This window comes from Orcinus orca, chromosome 11 (genome assembly GCF_937001465.1).
Source record: "Orcinus orca chromosome 11, mOrcOrc1.1, whole genome shotgun sequence".
Taxonomy (NCBI): Eukaryota; Metazoa; Chordata; class Mammalia; order Artiodactyla; family Delphinidae; genus Orcinus; species Orcinus orca.
The window spans coordinates 35,376,857-35,390,961 of NC_064569.1; the positions used below are offsets into that span (position 1 = coordinate 35,376,857).

The window sequence follows — 14,105 nt, forward strand, 5'->3', positions numbered from 1 at the left end:
TACTTTATAACTGCTATCATCATCATTTACTTCTTCTTCATCATCATCATAATCATTATCACCAGTTCAGAGATAAGAAATTAATCCTGAGAGGGTAACTGACTTTTCTGAGTGCACATAAATAAGTACTATAAGCCATGACCAGAAGCCTGTTCTTCTCTTTCCCTTGGCGAGGTTTTCTTTTTAAATATATGAAGAGTTTTTCTCATGGAGTAGATTCTGACTAATAACCTTTTAGTGCAAGGATAGTTAAATTTAACTAAGAGAAATTGCATTTAGGTATTAGGTGGCATTTTAATATGCTTGGATGCACTTTGAAAGCATCGTTTTTTCTTGTTACATTTTAAGAAAAGACATCAATAGAACCTTCCCTGTACAATTATTTATGCACTTGAAGACAAGAAGCTGGACCAAAACTTTTTTTAAGGCTAATTTTGGTTTTTTAATTCAGTGAGCATTTTCCTGTGATTAGATGTTTCACAGAAGCCTGGCTTTATTTTCCAGATTGGATAGGTAATGATTTTAATTGATCTTAATTATCTCAGATTTCAAGAGCTAAGCATTTCTATATGTGGCTTGGAAATATTTCCAATAAGCAATTATTTTAGGATCCCAAGAATCCTAAATTTCTAGAGCTGTATTCGTTTTCTATTGCTGTATAACAAATCACCACAAACATAGTGTTTAAAAAAAAAAACACTCATTTATTTTCTTATAGTCTGTAGGTCAGGGCTGGCAAGATGTGTCTGGATTCTCTGGTCAGGCTTTAGTCAAGTTGTCAGCTGCCTTCCCATCTGGAGCACAGGGTCCTTTCCAAGCTCCTTCCTGTTGTTGGCAGATTTCAGTTCCTTGTAGTTAGAGGACTGACATCCCCATTTTCATGCTGTCTGCCAGGGCTGCTTTCAGCTCCTAGAGGGTCTCTCATGTTCTTGTCCCATGACCCCCTCCATCTCAACAAAAGAGAACCTCCCTCTCACACTGCAAATCTCTCCAACTGCCTCTACTGCTACCAGCCAGAGAAAACTCTCTGTTTTTAAAGAGCTCATGTGATTAGGTTAGGCCCACCCAGATAATCTCCCATTTGATTAACCAAAGGCCAACTGATTAGTAATCTTAATTAAGCCTGCAAATATCCCTTCTGACATATAAAGTAACATAATCACAGGAATGATACCTCACAGTATTCATAGGTTCTGCCCAGACTCAAGGGGAGGAGATCGTACAAGGTCAAGGATCATTGAAGGTCATCTTAGAATTTTGCCCGCTTGCAGGGCCCAGGGTACTACCAGGGCAAATATAGGTTTCTGCAGCTCTCTGAATAGCTATCTCATAGTCTGTTCTCAAACCAACTTTCTTTCCAACTTCCCTACTTCATTAAGTATTATCCAGGTTTAGCATAAGTTCTATTAATTTTGCTTTCAAATATATTTTTTATTTATCCTCTGTATCATTATAACCATATCATTCATGCATTACTGCAATTGTCTACATTCTACTCTTTGTCGATCTGTGCTTTAACTTCCCTCCAGGACTGAAGCCATCCTGCAAAACAACGATTTTGCTTGTGATATTTGCATAAACTCTAATAAAATTGTCAATTACTTGGCTAATTGCAACCAAATGGTTTTAAATTGATTACCCAAATAATTTCCTAATTTGTCTCTTCCTCTTTAGTAGTAGAGATCCTGGGAGCAGAACACGAATTAGGCCCATATCTGAGTTTACAGAGAAAATATCTGAAACTATATTTACATCCAACTTTGCAATTTTCAAAGGAGCCGTGTTAAAGAAAGAAGTGTGCTCAACAGTGGTCCATCTTCAGTCTATATCCCATAAAACCTCTATGTAGTATTTGGGGGTTTTGGCCACAAATTCATTCCTGAAATTATCTTTCTCTCTGGCTTCTATAATATTTTATTTTGGATTTCTTCATATATCATGTTATATGTCTATGGCCTTGTCATCCTCCAGCCTTCTCTGGATATACCATAAAAAGAGGTGATCTTCAAGACTCTGTCCTTGATTTTCTCTGTTCTTTTTATTCCTTTTTCTTTTTTTATCTGAAAAATTTTATTAATCGTCATGTCTTTAACAATTACTTGTATTTGAATGAATCAAAATTCAGGGCCTGATCTTTCCTTGACCCAGATTCCTATCTCCAGTTGACTATTATTCATTCCTGTATAGATGTTCCACCAGCTCCTTAAACTCAACAAGGTGTTCAAAACAGGATTCATAATATTTCATTCCTGGTTTCTTTCATATTTCTTACTTCAGTTAGTGACATCACAATCTTTTTAGTCACAAAACCTAGAAACTTTGGAAACATCTGGCACTCTTCCCTAATACTTCACTACCACCCACTACCATTTCCATATTTTCTTTCAAATTTGTTTTTTGCCTGCAATATCCATTCCACTATTGCAATCTACTCATTTTTTAGGTCTAATTTCATTAAATGTCCTAGCTACTTTTCATACTTGAATAAAAATAAATCAGATATTCCTGAAAACTTCCATAGCATCATGGTTTTTGCTTAACTTCGGGTTTGATTGTTTTGTATATATTGCCATCATTTAGCTGGTGACAAGTTCCTTAAGGGCAGAGATCATTCCCATGTCCCTTCAACTTACGTCTGTGCCTTATATGCTCAATAAATGTTTTTTGAATTCTCTGTGCCCTTGCATGCATTACAATATGACTTTCTCTTTCAAAAAGCAACTGTTTTTCAATCTCGTACATTACCTGAAATTGCTTTTTCTACCAGGGAGCTATCTAAATTCTTGATAAAATTACACTTTTACGTAGCTTCAAAATTCTCCACTGGGTTGACCAGACAAGGTGGATAATGTGCTTTTAAATTGCCAACAATCTATCCTTAATTAAATCAAATTTATAAGTTGGTCCTCTGATCACTAGTGCCAACATGCTCTTTCCCTATTTTTGAGTGATGTATTTTTTCTAGCTGGTCCTGAATTATTTATAAATAAATCAAAGATTCTTCACAGGTTCCCAAAAGAAAATAAATATATATCTGTGGTCATAAAGCTTTAGATGTTTTTAAAAATCTTTTCCATTAGAATTCAAGAATGAATCATGTCCCTTATGAAACCTAATATTAATTTTTTGATCTTCCATTGTGACATGACATTATTTCCTTTAAATATTTTTGCATAACTTTAGGGAATTTTTCTGTTCCTGGAGTCTACTTTGTAGTCTTCTTTCATAAAAGAAAAGTATTTTATGTTCATAATCTCTACTTTCCTAGCCATTATATCATGTCCTCAATGTCTTTGAAAAGATTCTTTCTTCCAGGGATACTTGTGGAGAGTTCTGAAAGCATTCTTCCTAATGGACAGTCTCCTGATGATACATCTTCTTCAACAGATATTTGAAATGATACTGAAAATATACTTTTGGTCCTGGTTTGACTTATGTAAACATCTTGGCTGGCTTCAACAAAGTCACAAAATTTTACCTGAACCTTTATTTTTAACCCAGTATGTAAATTCATCCTATTTTTTAAATCAAATAAAGCATACTTTCGTCCTGCTCACCCCAGAAGATCCTGGTTTTTCTTATTTTTTTAAAAAGCAAATTTAACAGGAAAAAAATGCAACATGGTATGTTTAACTTAAGTTTTCTACTTTGCATTTTGAAAAGTCAAAAGTATGTTTGGAGTATCATAGCTATCGTTTTATTTTCATTAAATAAACAATAATGGGTATAGTTCTTGCTAGCATTATCTGTAGTTAATGAGCGTTTATTTATACCCTTATCTTTATTACCACTTTCATTACTGAACTTGTGGTAATATTTTATACCTGGGGTAACAATTAGTAGAGTATATCTCATATGCTTCATCCTACTGAATTGGTGAATTATTTAGTAATTACAAGGTGATTCACTAGGAAGAAAAATTGTGCTGGTGAGTTTGCTAAGAGACACAGAGGATTAACATGCCCATTAAGTCCATGCAACCTAATTTTGCATTGCACAGGCCTCTTTCTTTGCTCTGTAAATACTGGAGGAAGTACCATGAGTTGCAGAAGTATCTGAACTTGGTGAAGGGTAAGGGATAAGTATTTCCTACATCAGGTTAAATAGATTGATTTATTCATACTGTTTTTTAAATATCAACAGTGTGCTGGTCATTGATAATCAGTAATGAATGACACAGCCCAAATCCTAAGGACTTTGCAGTGTACTAAGTACTTTTTCCTAGAACGTGTGTTTTATTCCACCCCTAAAACTATGAAACACAAAGAAAATAAAATGATTTCTCCTGACCAAGACTAACTCTGCTCTGTATCAATAAGCTACTTTTAAGAACCTCTGAGTAAACTAACATCACTCAAACATAGGTAGAAGAATTCAAGCCACTAAAAGAAATGTGGTCATTTCATTTCCACCTCTTATATCAAGATTGCCAATGGCCAGGGCTCCACATAAAGTTGCGATGGTTGGACACTGCAGAACTCCAAGGGACATTGTTTACATAGATTAGGATGCCAGGACACTGTCCACGTAAATTACAATCTGTGTGGCCAAATGGCCCAACCCAGAAGTGCCTTTTTCAGCCACCTCTTTCATGCCCTTGCAGGAACAAGTTACCAAGTTCCTTCTTCATTCCAATTTGCTCAGTGTTTTTTGAGCTCCTGCTATGTTCAGAGCACTTTCCTTCATGGAATAATAGACAGATATAAATAACACATAAATGTATACTTTAACGGACAACACTAGAGTCTAATAATTTCCTTTATAGACTCCAGGTCCCAATGCAGCCACAAATAAGACAAGTTAATAACTGCATCTTCTTTCTCAGGGATCCTATCTTAACAAGTGTGTTCAGGTTGGCCAAGAACTGACTGTGACATTTACTTAATGAAAGCCACATGGAGAAGCTGTGCTCCCTCCCTAGGTCATTTAGCAAACATCACCTTTGTGTTCCCTTGGTGCTTCCTGATCCCAAGAGTGGGAAACTGGAAGGACACTAAAACCATTTCCTTACAGACTTCTAAGGAGCAATCTTGACTTCGTCAGCTAGGCTACAGTACTGAGTAAACTCATGAATTTCAGGATGAACTGGCTTGAGGACCCAAGTGGTGATTGTTTTACTAACAGAGTTGCAATGGCAACATTGATCATTAAAACAAGCAAAACGGAAAGTGTCAGCATTCTCTCATGGCCATCTGTGACTTCTCTGTGCTGGTAGTTGGTATTCAGAATGGAACTGGATGCTTGAACTGGCTCTCAGTTTTGCAACGAAAAGTGAAGGAAAGCATCCTTCTGTTTATGCCTGCTTGTTGTATTTTTCCCTCTAAACCACATGGTGAGAAATTATGATATTAAATCATTTAAAATTCTATTGCCATGCCACATTTCATTTCATGTATCTCGTACTTTGAAATATGAGACTATATCTAACTTAATTGTGAGACTAAATTTACTATCTTGATCCGTGCATTCATTCTTTTTTGTAGTGATAACATTAAACCTTTCATTTGTAATAAGATTTGCAGATTTTTATATTGCTATGAGAAATCATGAAACACGATCTGACTTGTTTTGATTGAGTTCCGAAATTTTAACACAAGTATTATAGAAAGAAATTAAAGTGATTTTTTCTTCCTGTAACCATCACAGTAATTGTGCAGCCAGATCAGAAAGGAATATGATATTCATAACTGGAATCAAAGATTATAAACATTTTAGAACATGAAAAATGGCTAATATATTAAAACACATAAAAGCATATTTATTATGTTGAATCACATGAAATGGCTATTTTTAGTAGGATAAAACATGGTCAGATTTTGGCAATTTTGTTTGGTTCAACATATATTCTTTTAGTTAGGAGATTCTGTACATTCCTGCTGCCTGGTTTAATCAAAATGAAATTGTGTGATAATTAACACTGAGTTAGTCCCCTGTGGATAATCGAAGCCTAATGCCAGTTCTTTTCTCTCTTGATTTAATCCCTGATTTCAGGCTGTTTAACTATGCAATAAGTCTATCTTAAAGTGGTTATGATTGGAAGAAGAAAAGCAATATTAACTAATTTAATTACTTAAAATAGAAGTTCAGTATTTTTTAAAATCCAGAAATTAGTGTGAAAGAGTGGTTTAGACTATGAATTAAACCAAATTGGGGGATTATCTTGATTCATTTATATGTACTACTCTGTTTCCAGTCAACATACACAATAGATATTTGGGTAGGCTATAAAGTATGTTCCCAGATGAGATCCAGATGATATTAAAATTTTTAGCATGGGCTTCCCTGGTGGCGCAGTGGTTGAGAGTCCGCCTGCTGATGCAGGGGACACGGGTTCGTGCCCCGGTCCGGGAAGATCCCACATGCAGTGGAGCGGCTGGGCCCGTGAGCCATGGCCGCTGAGCCTGCGCGTCCGGAGCCTGTGCTCTGCAACGGGAGAGGCCACAACAGTGAGAGGCCCCAACAGTGAGAGGCCCACATACCGCAAAAAAAAAAAAAAAATTAGCATATCTGAAGATTTTTAGCAAAAGAGAGAAAGTGGTTTACTACAGGGCAAGTCCTTGCTCAGAGTTAGTTCTCATGGTAGTTCTGTCCCTGGCAGTCTGTGTGACATGAGTGAGTCCCCTAACCTCTCTGGAAACATTTCATTTTTTCACTTTACAGACAACTCATAGTACACATATAAATTCACACTTCTTAGCAACTCTGTGCTTCCCAGGAGCCCAGCCCAGAGATTGGGAAGCAGTGAATTAAAAAAGCTCTGTTAACCTTTCTTGGTCTCACATTCTAATTCCTATTAATCCAAGAGGAATTAGCAACAATTGAGGAAAAGCAAACAAACTGGAAATCTGAAAACAGGGAAGTGAGACTAACCACTCGAGCTGATAATTATGTATGAGTTCTTTCCCTTTGACTGGTGGCCAGAAACCAGAGACAGTAGAATTGATGAGCCAGGATGTCCTGCTGGTGCTGGCTGCATATTGAAAGGAAATAATCCAGATAATTGTTTAATTGGATGCTATTTAAAAAGAGAAGCTGAAACTCCCAAGAATCGTGATCCAGAGTAAACATCTTTTCAACCGTTCTGGTTAAATAAAAACCCAAGGGTGCTGCATTGATGGTTAGCATCCCTGAGGGTCCATTTTCACTGCCATGAAAATATCCCTGTTAACTGTTTCCTGTCAGTGCTTGTCAGAGTCTCTGTGAGTTTTACTTTTCAATATTAAGTATTCCTGGATGATAATTTTCCAACATTATACTTATAATAAAAATGGAAGATAAGTGAAATCTTAGCTACAGACCTAGTAACAAGAGTGTAAAATCAAGTGCTTCCTATGAGAAACAATACGTACAATGGTTGTGACACATACTGTCATGAGTCAGCCTAGGTTTGAATCATCTTATATCTTATATAACGTATAAAGTCTTTAACTCAGGTCCAGTTATTTGAACTTTCTGTGACTCAGTTTCTGCACTTGTAAATTGGAGGTAGTGACAGTAGACTTGTAGTAAGGATTATACTATTTTGTGTAAAGCTCTTATACCAGACCCTGACACATTACAAGTGGCATATGACTGTAACAGTAATTTGTAATTGAGTCATGGTTCTTTTAAACTGGTGTTTTAACTGAATTATCATAGCATGGTAAAGTCTATCAGTTTTACAAGATGTGGCTCAGAAAAACAAGCCACAAGCAATACATTTGCTTCCATACCTATATCTAGATAAGGCATTGAATATAATTTTGGAGGTGGAATGACCAATTAATGTATTTTGGTCCCCCTTTTCCTTTTCTTTTTTCCGTTCTCTTGACTTATTTTTACAGCTTTCTCTGAGCTATATGCATTCATATTTAATGATTGCCATTTTTATTCTTTTTTTAGTATTAAATATTAAATATAGGGCAGAATACCTCCTTTAATTTCTCTTTAGGGTAATAAAATATTACCAGTAACTTTTTCTTAAGATCTGTAGCAATACTCTTTGTCAAAACAGAAGTACTTAATAAAGCCAGGAAAACACCTATGAAAAGGTCTTAGGAAGAGTATTATTATATATTGGATAAATGAAATGTATCAAATAAAGCAAACATCTAAGACATGAATTGGTGCAGATTTGATCTCAGGAAGCTCTTATACAACAGGCTTTATGATAAATTCTCATTACCAAAGAGTTTTAATGATTAATTTTAATGACTTTATTCACAATGAAATTGTTAGCATGAATAAGAATAACTCCTTTGAACAGATTTGTGGCTGCCAAGGGAGAGGGGGTAAGGCAGGGATGAATTGGGAGTTTGGGATTAGCAGATGCAAACAGTTATATATAGAATGGATAAACAACAAGGTCCTACTGAATAGCCCAAGGAAATATATTCAATACCCTGTGATAAACCATAATGGAAAAGGATATGAAAAAGAATGTATATATATATATATATATATATATATATATATATATATATGTATAACTAAATCAGTTTGCTGTACAGCAGAAATTAATGCAACATTGTAAATCAACTATTCTTCAATAAAATAAATTAAAAAAGAATAACTCCTTTATAAATCTTGTAATAGATGAGGTTTGTGATGCTCAACAAACGCTTATTCCAAAATCTCAGATTTTGTCACCTAAAAATATTTCTCTGCATTAGTATTTAATTTTACAGTATCAGTTTACATATTTAGACCAACAAAGTAACATTAGAGTATGAATTCCAATGTAATCATCTGTCTTCACAAAAAGAAGTTTCCACGTAGCTCTTGGGGAAAATGCAGGGATGATATTAAAAATACTAACCTGTTAGGACTTCCCTGACATTCCAGTGGTTAAGACTTTGCCTTCCAACACAGGGGGCATGGGTTCATTTTTTCCTGGTTGGGAACTAAGATCCCACATGGCTCAGGGCCAAAAAACCAAAATATAAAAAAAAACAGAAGCAATATTGTAACAAATTTAATAAAGACTTTTAAAATGGTCCACATCAAAAAAATCAAAAAAACAAAACAAAACAAAAAAAACTAACCTGTCAACCACAGGCTTGAACCAATAGGATGGATGCTGGCCATAGAGTTGGAGTGAGGTGCTGGAGTACCCATGTTTCACCAAGACTCCACCCTGTAGTGCTGGATAACAGGAAGGTGTGGGGCCTTGTGAAGGAAGCTGGGGAGGAAAAGAAGGGGGAGCTTGAGAGAATTGGGATCCCAACCATTTACCAACCTGTACGGTCATACAGTACATCCTGAAGAATTATATATATTCATAGCATCCTTGTGAAACACACATATGAAAAGCCAAGAGTGATGAGGAAGTACCCTTATCACCAAAAGGAGATTCAAAGAATAGTCAATATTTATCTGTTCTTCATGGAAGTTGTTATGTTCCTTGTTGACAAAAGAAATTGTGGTAATTGCATTCAAATTTCCTTGAAGTTTCTCAAACTCAAAAAGACAAAAACAAATGAATCAACTTAACCTGGAGAGAATTTTGTTTAAAATTCCAATATTCTTATGTTTGACTATATAATATTTGCAATTTCTTTCTATTTGTATTTTAATAATTATTTTGGATTTCTCCCATGCTCATTTAATCCATTTGAATTTCTGGAAATGCTCAAAGATATTCTAAACAATAGCAAAGATAATTTTTAATTTATGTTTTGGAGATCATGAGTCAAATTCTTTTGAGAGTCTGCAATTTTAATAAAATAAGTAAATTTTAAAAAATTTTATTTTCCAAAATTAAAAAAAAAAATGTATATTTTCTATTCATGGGGGAAAAAATCTAAAGAGGAGTTCATTATACTTATTTTATCAGAGTATAACTTGTTCCAAATAAAAAGTTGTGAAAAGGAAAACCAAAATTTCAGTTTAGAAATTTGTATTCTGTTCAATTGTTAAGAGAATTCCAGGATGATTCATATTATTCCATTTTTCTTTCCTCTTATTTATTTATTCCTTTACATTAAAATTATTTTCAAAATATTTGTTGTTCTTTATTTTCCTTTTTATAATTCAAAACAATCTCTATATACAAATATAGCTCTGAAAGCAGAGGCTTTACAACATTATGGACAATTCTCTGGCAGATTGAATTTTCACTGCCCGGATTTCAGATTTACTTTGAATGTCAATATTAAAGACTAATTTAAATATTTTTTGATTTCTATAAAAAGCTTAATTGATAATTGTTACAATTTCAACAAACATTCTTTGAACTCCATCTGCATATAATTATGTAAGATTTTACAGGAACTGCAAAAATAAGTAAGAGAAAAATCTCAGGCCCCTAGTATCTTATAACGATGGATGGAGGATTAGACATGGTGTGACCTGGACAGGTCACTAGGCCACAAGATATCTATGATATGAGTACCACGAGGAGAAGAGGCTACACAGTTGGCACGTAGAGGTGGTTCCTCTACAGAGCTCATCAGGCTAGGGAATAATGAAGGGACCAGTCTATCTTCCCTCTCTTCTGTAGAATAACCATGGAATCCAAAGACTTCCTTACCCATCTGCCTTATGTTCCTATATATGTTTGTTCACCACCCTCAGTAAAACAATGTATGTGTAATGAGAGTTACAACCAATGCTCTTTTTGGGACATATATTGCACTAACCAAGATTATTTGTAATATTTTATTGTTAACTATTTGTTCTATCACTATTACCTTATTGCCCTTTAGGGAAAATCTTGGAAGAGATGCTGTCATATCTTTTTCTAATTGCTTTTGAAAGAAAGCTCTTAATTTGCTTCTTTTTTCATCTTCCTTTGGTGACTATGCCTTAGGATAGGTACTTGGCAAGGGGTAGACTTTTAATACAGCAGATCACATGCACTCTGCACTGTTTATATTATTACATCTAATGTTTTTTACTGAGTGTCTTGTTCCTTTCAGGACGGTTCTTTTCACTCTGACATCTGTGGTTGTACTTGTCATTACAACTGACTGGATCAGCTGGGACAAGCTGAATCGGGGATTTTTGCCCAGTGATGAAGTTTCCAGAGCCTTCCTGGCTTCTTTCATCTTGGTCTTTGACCTCCTTATTGTAATGCAGGTAAGTGGCTTTGTATTTTCCTCCTCTCACTGAAGCCACTCCATGTTCTGTTCTCAGTAAACAAACACTATACAGTGAAAGGCTCCATAAAGCTAGAGAAATGCATAGTTTACAGTTGCTATAAATGGAGCCTTCTCTGATCATATTTTCAGCAATTTTACTGAGAGGATAAACCAACTGGGCTTTTATGAAAAGGGCACCAAAAAGTCATTGTATGACCATTGAAAGGTGGCCCCTGGAAACCATACAGAATGGTTGTGGTATTTTTGCCAAAGCTTCAGGGAAAAAAACAAAACAAAGCAAAACAAAAAAACGCCTGCCATTTAGAAAATGGAAAGCTGCAGAGATGAGGATGATATAAGCCAACAAAGCAGGGATAAGCGATTGCCAAAGCAACTTAGGGCTTTAGAGCAGTTGAAATGGAATAATATAAAAATGCTTTTTCTGCTTATGGAAATTATCACTTTCTTTCAGTATTCACCAGAGATCATTCCATTTTCATGTAAACAATATTTCTGCCCTGCTTAGCAACAGATTCTTTGTACAATGGCATCGTGCTTATCAGTGCTACTCGTGTAATCTTCTGATGTGAATGCTTTGGGGTCTTAGGGGTGTTCCTTTGAATCCAGCGGAAAGAGACATTAACTATTACTTGGCATTTTATCTTGTTCATTAAATACCCATCCATTTGCTAGACATTTTCTTATTACTTTCATAAGGCAATTTTGTGTTTTCCTCTCCAGAGGCATTGTAAGTGACCAGAACAAAGGCTCCATTGCTGAAGGGAAAGGAAACTTCATTGTGTTCTGAATTTATGTGAGATTTCACAGGATAGCAGATTGGTTTTCTCATTGCTATAGGCAAAGAGAGGCCTTTATAAGAGATTAAGTGTTTTAGTGTTAGTGTTTTAAAAGAGAATAACAATCTGGCGTGGTTTTGTTTTGGTTTTTGGGTTTTTTTGGTATATAACATAGCCGAGGTGTGAGAGGCTCAAGAGGGTTCCTAGAGTATATTATTATTTTAATAGATGATGATTTAAAATACATTATTGTTTTTAAAAATTAAATGAAATTGAATTCTTTGTCTCATCTAAAAATTGATGTATTTCTTTTTTTATTTCCCATGGGATAGTTTAGCATAGTGAAGAAAGCCCTGGACTTTGAGTAAGGAAGCACTGGCAAGGTTCCATACCTGTCTCTCACTTGCTATAGGACCTCCTCTGGATATTTATAAAACTGAATTTATAGCACTTATGCAATAATGTCGTGCATTACTTTTTAAAGGCTATTTTATCTTTTTTCATCTAATACTCCTCCTAACTAACATACTATTATATGTAAAATATCTGCTTTGGCCAAGTGGGTACCTCATTGAACCCATCTTAAAGTCAAAGGTACTAGTAGCCAAGTAGACCATTATCTTTTTTTTTTTTTTTGCGGTACGCGAGCCTCACTGCTGTGGCCTCTCCCGTTGCGGAGTACAGGCTCCGGATGCACAGGCTCAGAGGCCATGATTCACGGGCCCAGCCACTCCGCGGCATGTGGGATCTGCCCGGACCGGGGCATGAACCCGTGTCCCCTGCATTGGGAGGTGGACTCCCAACCACTGCGCCACCAGGGAAGCCCTATCTTTTAATTTGTTTAAATTTATATATGTGAAAAAAAATTGTATATGTGAGAGCATAAATTTCCTGATTTCCTACTACCATCCACCATCTTTTACCCTCTTTATATAGTTTTAATTATTCTTGCAATAGGTTCACTAAAATCAGGGACTTGAAGTGGGAAAATGTAACATTAAAATTTGCAGATATTATAGACTCACTCAAAAAGTGCTTCATAAAGAGAGATGGAAGGAAGGATAGTCAGGATTTATGCAGGCAGAGTCAGCAGGATTTAGAAGGGAAAGGCATTCTAGATGAAGGAAATGGCATGAAAATGTGGAGTCAGTAAAGTACTGAAGTGTGTACAGAGTGGCCACAGCACCAGCTGACTGAAGATGGAGGGCCCCTGCTGAGGAATATATCAGTTTGGACCATTTTGGCTACAAGTAACAATAACCCTGCCAAGCCAGCTTAATCAAAGAAGGAAATGTATTACTGTATTATAAGGATGGCCTGCAGAATTAAAGAGGAGGGATGCAGTAGCATTTTAGGGACACATGAAAGCAGAGACTAAAGTGTAACAGGGAACCCAGTCCTAGCTCTTATCCTCCATCTCTCATCTTTTTCTCTTTCACTTCTGCTTTCTTTTTCTCTCTTACTGTAAAGCAGCTTTTTCAGCTTTTCAGTTCACGTAGAAGAAGGTGGCCACAGCCAACACCTCAGAGGGAGACTACCCTTGGCTGTCGGGTCTAATTCTGGATTCCAGGGAAGGAATAGCAGGGACTGGATTGTCCTGCATCCAGCTGTGAACTGACTGGGGGTGAAGCAGTCCCAGAGAAAAAGGGGGAGAGGTTGGGCCTCAAAAACCAAATTAATACAAGGAGTTGAAAATGGGGCCCCCAAAGTAGGTCTGTTAACTCCTTTTCTCTCTCCCCCAACACCTGGTCAGCCAGCCAGGCCTATCGATTCATTGTTTGTTACGTCTCTTGTAGCCATACCTTCCCTGCTCATTTCTCTGCCACCATTCCAGTCCTGGTTCTCCTCTATACTATTGTAAAATAATTTCCAGTGAAACCTTCTGCCTCCAGATGTCCCCTTGTCCCACACGCCCTACACAGCTCACCTTCCTAAGCTTCCAAGCTGAAATGCCATGTTGTATATGTCACTTTTCAACCAAAAATATTGTCAGTGACTCCCATTGTCCGAGAATGAAGTCCAGACTCTAGGAGCTCTCTCTCAGGGCTCTCCACGGTCTGCCCTTGGCTGTGTTTTCTCCCATGTCTTCTGTGCTCTGGCTCTACCCAGCCCTGAGGGCTGTTGCTTGGCCCCAACCACAGCATGCTTATTCCAGGATGTCTGTGAGCCTCTGTTTCCTCCTCAGGTTTTATCTGTCTCCTGCTCTGCTCATTTACACTTTACCATTGAAGACCATTCCAATGCCCTC

General features: G+C 36.4%; 1 protein-coding gene across 13 annotated transcripts in view; it reads left to right on the top strand.

Moving 5' to 3' along the window:
* TMEM117 (transmembrane protein 117) overlaps positions 1 to 14,105 on the top strand; it is a 564,172-nt gene that overhangs the window by 425,093 nt on the left and 124,974 nt on the right. For all 13 annotated transcript variants that reach the window (XR_007470005.1, XR_007470004.1, XM_049694061.1 and 10 more), the window contains one exon: positions 10,899 to 11,058. Coding sequence is in view for 11 of the 13 variants with exons in the window: in XM_049694061.1 (XP_049550018.1) it covers positions 10,899 to 11,058 (160 nt within the window). In the remaining 2 variants the exon portion in view is untranslated. The remainder of the gene's footprint in view (positions 1 to 10,898; positions 11,059 to 14,105) is intronic.